Source organism: Terrapene carolina, unplaced genomic scaffold, assembly GCF_002925995.2.
Source record: "Terrapene carolina triunguis isolate 2854851 unplaced genomic scaffold, T_m_triunguis-2.0 Scaffold112, whole genome shotgun sequence".
Classification (NCBI taxonomy): domain Eukaryota; kingdom Metazoa; phylum Chordata; order Testudines; family Emydidae; genus Terrapene; species Terrapene triunguis.
The window spans coordinates 15,787,729-15,801,513 of NW_020664463.1; the positions used below are offsets into that span (position 1 = coordinate 15,787,729).

General features: G+C 42.2%; 1 protein-coding gene across 2 annotated transcripts in view; it reads right to left on the reverse strand.

Annotated features, from left to right (window-relative positions):
• Nucleotides 1-1,497: 1,497 nt before the first annotated feature.
• DUSP16 (dual specificity phosphatase 16) overlaps nucleotides 1,498-13,785 on the reverse strand; it is a 96,419-nt gene continuing 84,131 nt past the window's right edge. For both annotated transcript variants that reach the window (XM_024202872.3, XM_024202880.3), the window contains 3 exons: nucleotides 11,310-11,469; nucleotides 8,975-9,098; nucleotides 1,498-4,102 (listed from right to left, as the gene is read on the reverse strand). In XM_024202872.3, coding sequence (XP_024058640.1) covers nucleotides 2,923-4,102; nucleotides 8,975-9,098; nucleotides 11,310-11,469 — 1,464 coding nt within the window. In that variant the 3' untranslated portion in view covers nucleotides 1,498-2,922. The remainder of the gene's footprint in view (nucleotides 4,103-8,974; nucleotides 9,099-11,309; nucleotides 11,470-13,785) is intronic.

Sequence of the window (13,785 nt, forward strand, 5' to 3'; positions counted from 1 at the left end):
ATTTTCTAGCATCTCTCAGGTACAGGATACGAGTACAGAAATGAGATAAGGAGATACCACTACTAGACAGGTTCCAAGGCTTCTTTCTCCCATGGTGGTGTGCTCAACAGCCCAATCCCATAGACTGCTGATCCTGCAGCCATCACTTAACTGTTGATTCGAGGATGTTTGGAATTATGAGGAGTTGCAATGAGACCAGATTTCAGTTTCCAAGAAAGAGGGTTTAAAAAAAAATAAAAATAAAAAAAAGTCTCCTAGCAGAAGCCTGGAAGATCTCAGCTTTGTTTCTGCTGGCAGGGATGTCTTTAAAATAGTTTCCAAACCCCCTTCTTGTGAAGCATTTGATTTCAACTGTTACTTAAAGTGGTTGTAACTGAAATCTGGTTTACATGAGATCTCATAAATGGATCACATGTATCCTGTATATTACACACATTGTGTGTTTATAGGCTGAACATCACTTTCACTTGCTATATAAAACAAGTGGCAGTATGGGTAGTGATTAGCCAAAACCTGATATGCTTTACAATGTGGTATCAACCTACATGCTTGCCCAAACTACCCTCCCTTCCTGTATTTCATACACACATAACAAACACAGTCTATGGATTCAACCATTCCAGTTGCAGTCTGTGTGTCTTGCACTCTTTAGGATCAAGTTAATCAACTCTGTAGCTTTCTCTCAGTGCTAGTTTAAAACAAGTCCATCATAGGACATTTAAGTCACATCCTAGCCACAAACAAAACAAAGACACAATCCTGTCCATTTCTCAATATAGTAAAACCTGAGATTTGAGTCACCAACTAGCTACTCTTAAAGAACAAAAACAAGCTGCTGACTTGAACTAGGGCTTCAGTGACTACCAGATCTTAACTGACAAAACCTCAGCCAACTGCTTTAAAAAGCAGTTAATCATTTAAAAGTATTTTATATTTTCAGCTGCCTGCACTGAAACTGTACAAACAGTGGGTCCTACACGTCTCCCCCTCCCCTACACCTACTGCAGGCCACTGTAGGGATCTGAGAATTTTCACATTGTGATCTTTGTCACAACCCTGGACTGAACGACGAAGCATGTTAGACCCCTGCGTATCATTTGTTGTTTTAATACCATAATCCTCTAACAAGGCATATAAAGTGGCCTGGGGAAGTGGCAGCCAGAGTACCACAAGAATATCAGGCTGGAGAGAGAAAGCAGCTGGTTCTCTCCCTCTCAGAATAAATAAAAATAAAATAAATGAACAAGCCCTATCCCTGTCTCCTCTGGCAGCAAGGAAATGACAAGATTCCCTAGCAGGAATCTCCAATAGGTAGTTAAGGCTCTGAAACAGGTACTGGCCAGCAACAACAACAAATCCAGCAGTGGCAGGATTTACAACTCTTGCCATCAGCAAAACTATGTTGTATTAGCATAGAAGCCCTACAGTGGGGATAGAGACAGAACCTCAATGGTCAGGTTCTCAGGTTAGCTTATAACATGTCATAAAAGAATTTCCTATCTCCAGCACTTGGTCTTGATTTTTCTTTTTAAATCTTATTTCTTTAAATGCCATCTTCTACCCCCAACCCATGAAGGATAATAATGTGGAACCCCTTCTGTCCCTCTTAAATGAGGGAGGCTTGATCTTAACAGGCTGCTCCACTTCTCATCTGAAGTTAGTGGGTCTGACAAAGTTTGAGGATTAAAGAAGGGATGTGTACATGCCTAGGTATGTGCGAATCCTCAAGATTTGGGCAAGGATGTGGAAACAATTACTTTTATTTATTTTTTTTAAAGGTGGGAAGTAGAGACTAAGCCTTCCCCTTTTGGGAAAAGGGAAAAGCACAGATGGGGCAATTCTCACACTGTTACTACATTTCTAGAGGACAAATCCAAGGCTCCTACCAATTTTCTTTAAAAAAAAAAAAAAATCTGCTCTCTCCTCACCAATTAATTTTCAGTAGACAAAGGGATGGCGCTACTTGCACTCAGCCACTTATCTCTTGCACGTAGCCCTAAATATTATCCACCATTCATGCTACCAGCATTCAGTTCTTCCTTTAGTATCAGGTTTAGAGGTGACAGATCCACACCTCAAAAGCCAACTTCATAATCACACACTAAAAAACCCTGTCTGGTTTTGTGTTTAAATGAACTGGGGAGTGAGCACATTTGAGAAGATCAAATTTTACCACTGGTCTCTAAGCCAACTGAGGAACTTGTGCGTAGGCAGCTTTAATCAGTCTCACTGTGTGGCCAGTCATCTATTCACACTGCTTGCAAACGGACTACCAGAGAGTGGGTAGCCATGAAAGCTTTATTTATTTTTTGAGGTATGATTTTGCTCTAAAGCAGCTTTCTGGCAAGTCACCTCAAACCTGTCCATTAGAATGATAGTTACATCAATATTTACATTGTCTGAGCTTTGTTTTTAGCTTAGCCCTGCTGTGATCAGTCGCCACTTGTTTGGATTCATAACTAGTCTCTGTCCTTAAGGAAAAGGATCTCTCTCCAGAAGTCGGCTCAGTCTCAGGGCTAAGGTGCACTGTTGATTTCGGGGGGAAGGGAGGATTTGAAGAGGGGCGCTAGAATTTGTTTTTGTGATTTTTAGTAATGTGTGTCAGTGGAACCAGGGAGATGGCCTGTCAGTCACTAAGAAAGCTTCGTTTAAAGGATGTGCAATTTGTCACATATAATTGCTTCATCTGTTAGGGAAAACTTCTGAAACATCTGGCCTTCCACCTTAAGTGGGAGGGGGAGAAAAAACAAAAATACAGCGGCTCTCCCCCATGCACATATTAGTTTGTCATGTCTGGTATAAATCTATTCATTGCCTTCACACTGAAGCCCCAGTTTTTAAAATAATTTCAGATTTACAGGGAATTGTTTTAAACAACGGGAAAAATAAGCCAGCTACAGTGTCACAATTGTCTGCCATTTCTCAGGATACCTCAATGATTTCCATGCTGCCCGAAAAGCTAGACTGGCTGCCCACTTTCCCCAGTTCCTCTCGGGATCTGTTTTCTGACATGATGCTCTCCCCAAATTCCATCTGGCAGCTTCTTCGCTTAAACTGCTTTTCAAAGGAGCTTTCCTCGTGCCAGCTGCGCCTTGAATCACCTCTGTCACTCTGCTTCTGCCTCCTGCGCACAGCGCCGGCCTGGTCACAGCCAGTGGGCAACTGGCTGCAGCTGTAAGCAGAGTAAGTGGCGCTGCTCCCGTAGATTGCAGAAGCAGAGTAGAAGTGTGAGGATTCCGTAGCAAAATACCAGCTGTTGGTAAGGGATGTGGTGGATGTCTGAGGAGCTAAAATGTCAGAGTGCCAGCCTTTGAGGCCCAGCCCAGCAGCAGACTTTCCCACATGTTGCTGACTGGTGGAAAGACCAAACAGGAAGTTTGTTCTGTAGTTGTCTTCCATGCTCCCACTCCGATGCAGCGGGTACAACAGTGACCTTTGAATTGTGCTGCCGCTGCCGGTTCTCCCCATGTGCTGCCGCTTGCTCTGGCTGTCCAGCTGCCAGGCGTTTTGAGGTTTCTCAGGAGGATTTGCCTCCTCTTTATCGGGGCTGGTCTCTGGCGTCTGTTCTGAAACTTCCTGGACAGGGGAGAACTGACACAGCTTGTTGCCGCCATCTAGAATACTACAAACATTCAACTGCTTTAAAGTGTCCTCGGACGCTGCAAACCCCTGCACCGATGCAGTCACACAGCTGCTGCTTGCTGAGTAGGATACGGATTTGATATCCAAAGAAAATGAGCGCTTCAGTCTGTTGCTATCTTCTACCTTGTCAGAGGACACATGGAGTCCGTTTATGCCCTGTACCAGCGGGCTATCCTCTAATGCTGGCAAGTGCGAGCATGGCAGACTTCCAGAGTCCATTGGCTTCTGCTCCACAGGCTCGGAGGTAGAGTTAGTGCCAAGCTGATTAGTGGAGAGGCCACTGCTCTGTCCACTTTCAGGGACCAGTCCATGCTCACTGCTTTTTTCCAAATGCAAACGTTTCAGCTTGCTAATTGGTCCAGGCTGCCCAGTCTGGTTCTTAATCTTCTTCTCAAAATCCAGAAGCTGGCCCAGGAAATTGAAGTTGGGAGAAATTGTTGCCCTTTTTTCTTTCACAAATCTAAAGAGAAAATGCAAGAATTATTTAAAAACCCTACTGTTTAAAATGTGAATAATATTCCCACTCAGAGTACGAGGCTTACAGTCCTTGGGGTGTCTTGATTCTTGTTAAGATATTTGGAGTCAGGTTCAAAGAAGCACCACTAATGGATGCATGGGAAAGGCAGGGAGAGCAATGAATTGAACGACTCAAACGTAAGCAACTAGACAACCCAACATATTCTCTCTCCTTTTTACAGTTTACACAGCTCTTCTTAAAGAAGAGGGGGGAAAAGGTGCCTTTATTTTTACTTCCTCACTATATATAAAGAAAACCTAACAGGGGCTTGGGGTTATTCTGTGCAAGTTTTTACTTCAGATTCTCTGGTTCTGGATAACTTGTTTTGCTGGATTTTTTTTAAGAGCCTCTCAGACCTTCTTCATATATTAAAGAAAAGAGTTCTTCATTCTTTCCCCCCTCTTCCTCGTAGATCACCTTTAACTCTCTCTCATTATTTTAAATTAGTTTATCTTGCTAATATTAGCATTTTCTGACCTTCTCTCTATCCCGTTTTTATCTTCTTGTAGGCAGGGTCAGCCTGTTCTGCAATATCTTGGGCCTAATTTGTGCAACAAGGACCACTGGCTTCTATGATGCATCAGTCTTTCTATCTTCAGCCAACTGAAAATTAATTGACTTTTATATCATTTGATTAATTAAATATAAAAATGCAACACAGTTGGGCTATGTCAACATTTCAGAATTTTTCAGAAATAGATTCCTCCGCCCCCCCCTAGTTCCTTGGCTGGCAATTTTGTAAAAATTTGCTTCATGCCTGTTCAGTAAAGCACTGAAACAACGCCTTACATCCTATTGGAATCAATGGAATTTATGTACATGCTTAAATTTAAGCATCCAGTATTGAACCGGATGAACTTAAAATATATAAAGTTAAGAAAGTACATTTGCTAAATTAGACTCCAAAAGTAAACAGAGGTTCAATATTGAAGTTTTGGCAAACACTTCCTCTGAAGTTATATACAGTTACTTCTTGACAACTTGTTTGATTTGCATTGTAGCCTATGAATACTACCTGTTCTTTACAGGCTCTAAGAAGTTACCATTGTCAATGTACGTGCCAACACAGGAGTCCAACCCCACTTGTGTTTTCATTCCTGGAATTACACAAGTAACAAAATGGCAGGAGCAATCACAAACAGCCAGTATAAGTGGGAGTGGCAGCAAATGCATCTGTCCCTGTGATCATGGATTGGGTGGGAGGAGAAAATATAAAAACCCACCAGGGAAAGGCAAAAATCTGGAAGTCTAGGAAATGGGGTGAGGAAGAGTATTAAAAGAGGAGCAAAAACCATCAAGAACTAGTGAACTCTAGAGGAAAGTCATTTTCTCTTACACACATGCGGAAAAGTAAAACACTCAAAATATACTACGATATTAAAAAAGCTAAACACAAAAAAAAGTCTCCACAAGAAACTGTTCCAGTCAGACTAAAACAGAAAAATCCATATAACTAAGTTACAGAACCATGAAATAAAGAACTACAAAAACACAAAAGATTCCTTTTTTTGTTTGGTCTGTTTTGCAGTAGCCACCGCTACCAGTCATGGAGAGGACCTGGAACTTTTTGATTACAATGTATGCGAACCCTTTCAGTGCTAATCCTGTGACTAGTGGCAAAATAATAATAATAATAATAATTTGAATGGGAAGATCAGACAACGAGCATAAAATGGCAGCTGACACTACCACCCTCACACATGCATCCACATTATTCTCTGGCAGCTGGGAGAAATGGTACATCCTGCAGACAATTCTCCAGCTCAGAATCTCCTGAGCAAGGAACTTCATTCTAATGTGTTCAGGAATTCAGTCATTGACTTCATACCATCTTTGTTCTAATTGTTTTCCTCTCTGCTGGTTGCCCTGGTTGGATTAACCCAGTAGTTTCTTTCCATCATGTTGGCACTTCTGCCCTGTGTGCTGCTAGAGGCCCCCAAAGCTGTTTTTAAAGGGACACTATAAGGAAAATGTAGTAGTTCTGCAAACATACAAGACAACATGCCAGTTTGGGGTTTTACAAGCATGTTAATTCATTCTTTAATCAAACAAAATGGATTGATTTTAGTCATTTTTGATGTTTCTCCTTATACGGTAGTCAGATGTACAAAATAAACTAGAGAAAATACTTTGATCCTTCACTTGGATTTTACTTGTAACAAATGTAAATCTAAGGTTTCAGACAAGTTATTTTATAGTTGTTTATCTTCTACCTTTCACTAATTCAGAAAATGAAATATGACCTTTGTAGATTTTCATTTTTAAAAGCTTTGCACCAAAACAACGCTAAACAACTGCTTAAAAAAAAAAAAAAAAAAAAAAAAGTCCTTTACCACAAGTTTGCACAGAAGTTGTGGACTTGATTGACACTGACATGCGAGAATTCATTGCAAAAGTTTGGAGAAAACACTCCTTCAATTGACTGCGAGTGCTTATAGCCAATGAGAAATCTCATTAGAAAAGGTGTTAGACTTCTGTCATGCATACAGCTCCAGTTTCATTTCTCCCAGTATTGCCAACCTAAAGTGATTGTAACACAGAATCTCAGTCTGCCTTGTGAAACAGGTAATCACTGCACATAAACCATGTATTTTTTGTCTATGTCCTGTCTAATTCCTAGTTTGTTCATCAGCATCCCATATTTGCGCCACTTTCACCATATCTAATGGAAGTTCCTTTGCATTAGTAGGTTCCTAACTAGTTCTGAGGAGGTGCAGTGTTCAGATCTTGCATGATACATCTCCCACATTCTGTAAAGAGCAGCCTTTAAAAACTAGAGTTTCTATCCCCCCTCTCATGAAATATTGGTTAGATCCAGAAGAAATTCTGCCACTCAAATAGAAGTTACTCACAGGCAGATTTTCAAATACCTTTCTTCCCATCACAGCGACACCTGTAGTAATTTGCAAGGTATGTTTACCAGCTCAGCAGCAGCTGTTCAAAATTATGTTCTTGGGAGCTTACAGTGCACATTACAGATAACCACGTACTCAAAAGCGAACAAAAAGAAAGCCAGGTTGGCTTTCTGCGGCATTGAGAACAACAAAATGTTTGTCAAATAAAGTACAAAAATGGTGGTAACAAGCCTGTGTTCAACCTTCCCAAAGCATTCACAGTCAAACTAGATTCCAAACTTGCCGACTCATGTGAAACAGAGCTCAATTCTTGTACAAAATCCTTGGCTGCCCAAAAAACGGTCACTTCAAAAGATTTTCAGAATGATCACTGACGGACTTCAATGGCAACAAATGATTCATCTTTCAGTTTACTTAATTCCTAGAAGACCTTCACTACAGCCATTTGTGATCATCATCCAATACCACCGGTAAATCATTAGATTCAATCTAGCATTTTAAAAAGTGCACACACTATATAAACAACATTTGCTATTCTGGTTTCTCTCCTCTCTCTTTGTGGCTTATATTGGCACAGACTACTAGATGGTGGCCTATATGTGGTCTCATCTGCGTATTCTATTTCTTCCTAGCTATTACTATTATTTAACATTCTACCCCTTACCTACAGAGCAGAGGCCAAGACTATATTCTGCAGTTGGGAGCTAACTGCCACACACCCATATGAATGGGTGGGGGAACTTGATGGGGCCAGTGGTGAAAGGGGGGACAGTCCCAGTAGCAAGAGAGGGAGACACTCACCAAATATATGGAGATATACCTATCTCATAGAACTGGAAGGGACCTGAAAGGTCATCAGGTCCAGCCCCCTGCCTTCACTAGCAGGACCAAGTACTGATTTTGCCCCAGATTCCTAAGTGGCCCCTCAAGGATTGAACCCACAACCCTGGGTTTAGCAGGCCAATACTCAAACCACCAAGCTATCCCTCCCCCTTGAAGGGACAATAGGTAGCTTCTCCTCCTGGGGTCTCTGGCACCCATTGGCCAGCTGGGGGAGAAAGGTGCTGATTGGCCACCATTCCCCAGCTCTCAGGATTTAGCTCAGCACAGGGGCCACGTGGAGCCTCTTTTGGCTCCATTTCAGCAGCTCACCCTATCCACCCGAAGTAGAAATGGGAACCTGGTCTGACAGATGCTGATAGACTAAACAGGGTCTAGGCGATCAGGAAGGAATTTTCTCTCTCATGGACGAACTGGCAGAGGACCAGGGAATTTTTTGTCTTCTTTGTGGCACCTTCAAGCCACAGTGGGTTAAATAGCAATATGCTTAGTACCTAACCGAGGTAGAGTTTATTTGTTGCAACTTGAGGCCCATTTCCAGTGCAGTTGAGAATATAAAATGAATGGTTCCCACAAGTAAAATACCTGGAATTTTGGTGATGGGCCTTGGGCTCATGTGATAGGTCAGACCTTGTGGCCCTCACGGACGGAGGTCCCTAGCCTGCTGCAGCCTCTGTTCCCCTTGTAGGGGGGGGTAGGGAGGCTAGGACTCAGAGCAGGGGGCAGGAGGGGTCGGCTGAAGAAAGCCACCCCTCGTTATGGGTTATATGGTAAGAAGCCCTGTAACCCCCACGCTGGAACCAATTAAATGCCTGGTATAGGAGAGTATGGATGATGGGTGGGTAGTGCCCCTCCTGTATTAAAATTTAATAAAAGTTGCAGCCTTCTGCTTCATTCCATGCATGTGTCTGTCCTCATTTTGCTGCTGTGTCCACATCAATGTTAGGTTTTTACTTCCTACAAAACAACGGCAGGTGAGTCTGCAGGAAGTCCATACTTAAAGCAAGAGTAACTTCAGGCATTCTTGGATGAAGAGGAAAGAATACATGATGAAATAATGTTAATAAGTTTCAAGCTGACAAGCACAAAAGCTCATTTAAAAGGAAAAGTCTACCCTTACCTGTAGGCTTCATCAAGGGACATATCCATTCTCTTCATGATGTATGCAATTGCAATTGTGGCGGAGCGGGAGATCCCTGCTAAACAGTGCACTAAAACTCGCCCATTTGAGGCTTTTGCTTTCTCTGTACAACAAAAAGAAAAATTCAAGAAGTGTCACTGTCAATGGCACAGGGTGATGAAATATTTAAAAGCTCCCTGTTAAAATGATAGAACTTTAAAGTTCACTCTTTATTACAGATCCCATGGAAGCTTCAAGCAGAAATGAGTGTTATGACTGATACATTCTCTTTCATTCATGTACCCATGTTGATCTGTTCTTGTATTAAGAATATTACTGTATACTTACAGCATTACAGAAACCATCTCACGATACACTAAATAATAATCCTGACAAGGACTCAGTGGGAGGGATCTGTTCCCATTTTATATATGAATAAAATGCAACACAAATTAAATGATTTGACTAAGTTCACGTGGTGGGTCAGTGTCAAAGCTGAGAGCAGGACCTGAAAGTGCAGCGCTCTCGGCTTCCTCCCTCTTGCTCTAAACACAATACTCTCTCCTTAAAAAAAAAAAAAAAAAAAAAATCTGATGGAGCAATAGCTTTGTTGTCCTGCACCCGATGAACTCAATGGGAGCTTAATCATTAATGTGTTGGAAAGTTCAAGCTCTTCATGCAGATTTTTAAGGAAACCTGTAACATTCACACACACACACACACACACACACACACACACACACACACACCCTCTCTTTGTTTTGGATCAGGGAGGAGATGATACAAGAGAAGGGAAAAAAGAGAGGAGCTCAAAACTTTTATTTTTCCATTTCTTCTGAAGCCAAAATTTACATTTATACTGAACTCATACTTAGAGCAATGATTTAAAAATTTTAGTTACATCACATGGTACGTGACCGGGGGGAATTCTATGATCTAGGCTAAGACATATGCAAAAGGTAAAGTCAATGTCAACTGTCCTTTTAATCTGCGCTGGAGAATGAAAACCTTACAATGCTGTTGCTAAGTCACTATAAAATTGTTTATTTGTTAAAAGCCTTCTGTCCAATTGTACAGAAAATCTGTGGTTACGTTTCTTAGCTTTTGGATAAGCTTATTTTTACAAAAATCCTAAATCTGAAGCCAAATTTGACCCACCTATGTCCCTTTAAGAAAGTTTATGGCAGAGTTCTTTGTTCACACATGACATTTATGTAATGCTACATGTGTGTTCAGCAGGACTCTGCAATTGGCGCTTAACTCTACTTCCCTTTTTATGGCACTGCTATGGTATGTGCTGATGCTCCTACTGCTTCCAGGACCTTAAAAATCCCCTCTACAAATTGTCAGCAGATTTCTTAACTGTTAGTGTGATGTAGAGAGGCAGGCTGTTTCCTAGCCAACAGAGAGACCATGTAGGTAGGGTACAGCATTACTTATTCCAAAGATTACCAGCTAATGAACGTTTTCTGATGGCAGAATGGTTGCATATATTTATATATTTTAAAAACACACATGCACACTTATATTTATACATGTAATTTTGTTCCTGTATGTGGCATTGCCTTTTATGCTGATAAATGCAATTGAACTATACCTCTACCCTGATATAACGCGACCCCATATAACACGAATTCTGATATAACGCGGTAAAGCAGTGCTCCGGGGGGGTGGGGCTGCGCACTCCGGCGGATCAAAGCAAGTTCGATATAACGCGGTTTCACCGATAACGCAGTAAGATTTTTTGGCTCCCGAGGGACAGCGTTATATCGGGGTACAGGTGTACTTTAAAACCCAACAACGTTTCAACGTAACTGTAACCACTCAGGAGAAAGTCTTCAGTGTCAACTCCACAAAAACATCTAGTCAGTGTGTAGCACTGCTCTTTCCCCTCACCCCCGCCAAAAATAAGCAACATGTCAGTATACATCGAGAATGAACAAAAATAATGAAAATATTATTGTGCTATTAAATAAAGTTGATGGTGCCTGAATAACATGTTCAGATCTACTCTTCTATCTCAAAATAAGTAGAGCAGCAATGAAAGGGGTTCACAGATAGGCAAGAACATAATTAGAGACAGAGACCTGAGTTGGAGCAGAAGTTGATGGTTTGGGACTGCTGAGTTTAGATGCATGGGTAGGGATACAAGAGTGGTATATAAAATGACAATTGCAATATGGAAGGTAGATCAGGTGCTTCTGTTTACTTTCTCATCATAAAAGACAATGAGACACTTAGCAAAAAAAATAATCAAAGAATTAAAATGGATAAAAACGCTTTAAAAAAATACATGGCATAATTAGCATAGAGCTATTATATCTCATCTTCTTACCAATAAAATCAACTGATTTGTCTAACCAAGGCAAAATTTTCTCGCAGAAGCTGTCATTCACAGGAACTCTCAAGAAATGAGACTCTGGGATAAAGTCAGGCTTTGGACAGGTATTGCTTGCATTTAATACATAACCAATAGCATTCTGCTGCATCAGCTCCTATAAGAGACAAAGATCAAGAGTGAAAAAAATACAGCCCTATCTCTGGCAGGTAAAAAAATTAAGCATATAAAAGTAATCCTGAGCCTACTTGGAGTGTTACTTAACTGGAAGCTAGATCAGAATTCCAATTTGCATAATTCTAACTATATGTTAGACATAAGAACTGCCATACTGGGTCAGACCAAAGGTCTATCTAGCCTAGTATCCTGTCTTCCGACAGTGGCCAATGCCAGGAGCTTCAGAGGGATTGAGCAGAACAGACAATCATCAAGTGATCCATCTCCTGTCGCCCATTCTCAGCTTCTGGCAAAACTTCTATGTGTTGGATTATCTTGCTAAAAACGATCTGATCAAGACACTTAAATGGATGGAATGGTTACATACTCATAAGGGGAGACTTACAAAAAAAGAAGAGGGGAACCCCCCCCCCAATCTAAAGTGTAAAGCATTGTTAATAGGAGAGGTGAAATTCGCTGCCACTTTTGTTAAAATATATGTTTGTTTGGTGGCAACAGAACTGGCACTCCCAACGTGTCCAGTATTAACTGGCTTACTTACCACATATGTAGTTCTGGGTTACCTGTCAAAGAATAAAGTTACCCACTCAGTGAGGGCATAAGAGGGGTCAATGAAAAGTGTGAAATGAATCTGATAGCTCCCATACTGCTAATACAATAGAAGAATGATCCCTAAAATGCATGTAACTTATTAGCAATTCCAATTTGTTGTTGTTGCAGTCAATATTCTCTGCATTTTTGCACGTATAATGGCTAAGGCTATGTTTATGTCATGGAGGTGTGGAAGTCACGGAATCTGATTTCTAGAGATCTGACATTTTCTGCTTCAGCCCCAGGAGCTGTCAACCAGCAGGGCCCTGACAGGGTTGCAGTGACAGGGGCCCCCCTGCAAGCTTCCAGCGACAGGTGACAAACTCCTGAGGGGGCCCTCCTCGGGGTTCCAGCCACAGGCAACAGCCTCGTGCAGGGGGAGGAGGACACCTTGAGTGAGTGGCTGGCGGTGTCCCGTTTTCTCTTTGGGAAATATAGTGACCCTGCAGCTCCAGCCGCCGTGGCGGGGGAGGGGGGGGCTCTGCAGCTTCCAGCTGCCGCAGGCAGAGGGGGAACCCCATAGCTCCCAACCACCCCGTTGGCGGGAGAAACCATGGAGCTGCAGCAGGAAAAGTCACAGACAGGTCACGGCTTCAGTGAATTTTTGTTTATTGCCTGTGACCTGTCCATGACTAACTAAAATAACCATGACAAAATCTTAGCCTTAATAATGGCAAGTGTAAACATCCCTGCTCAAATGAACACTTTCATCACCAAATAATAAGTTAACCACATTCCCAATTGGCAAGGATATCCCTGGCTTCTGAGAGTTGTATGAAGGTAGGTTCTGCATATAAATCAGTCTACCCTGGTTAGTGACGAGCTAAAGGTCCTGATCTGGAATACATTTTCCCCCAACATCTGTCAGAATCGGGGCTTTCATCCTAGCTTCCTGGCTCTGCCACAGACTTCTTTTGTGAGCTTGGGCAAGTCACTCACAGCCAGATCCACAATGGGACTTATGCACCCAAGTCCAACATTTAGGCAGCACTGAGATCCTCAAATCTCCCATTCAGCTGCTGCCTAACCCTATAGGCACTTAAAGTCCCCATGCACCTCAGTTTCTGCTGGTGGGCCTGGGCAAACCTGCCTAAATCCTGATGCTGCTGAGCTGCTTGGTGCTCTAGCTCATGACTAAACCCCATGGGATTTCAAAGTAGGCCATCCCCCACCTCTCTCACCTGCAGGGCCCAATCAGGCATGCTCTGAGCCTGCCTCCCAACTGGATTGGGCCCTAAACCAAAGACATCTGACACATGTGACCAGATTTGGGGAGAGGTGTGGTCAAAGAGGGAAAGAGTATGTGTGTGATGCGCTCACCTTATTCCAACAGAATTGTCGGGAGGTTAGAGGTGCAAGAGAGTTTGAGCTAAAGAGGAAGTCTTCCCCCATTTTGGCTTGCTGTACCTCAGTGGGTAAAATTCAGCCTAAAACAGGAGTTGTAAGTGGGGCTTCGGGACTTGTGAAAGCTCTCTGCTGCTGGGTGAATATTCTCCAAAGAACAGTGATGAGCAGCATGCTTATAAGCACATTCAAACCCTTCCAGCTGGGATTTTCAGAAGGACCCTAGGGGAATTAGGCACCGAGCTTCTACTGAAATTCAGGTCTAGGCATACACCTCCTTAATAGTCCTCTGTTTGGGAAAATGCAATAGTAAAGGCAGTGTGTGTGTGTGTGTGTGTGTGTGTGTGTGTGTGTGTGTGTG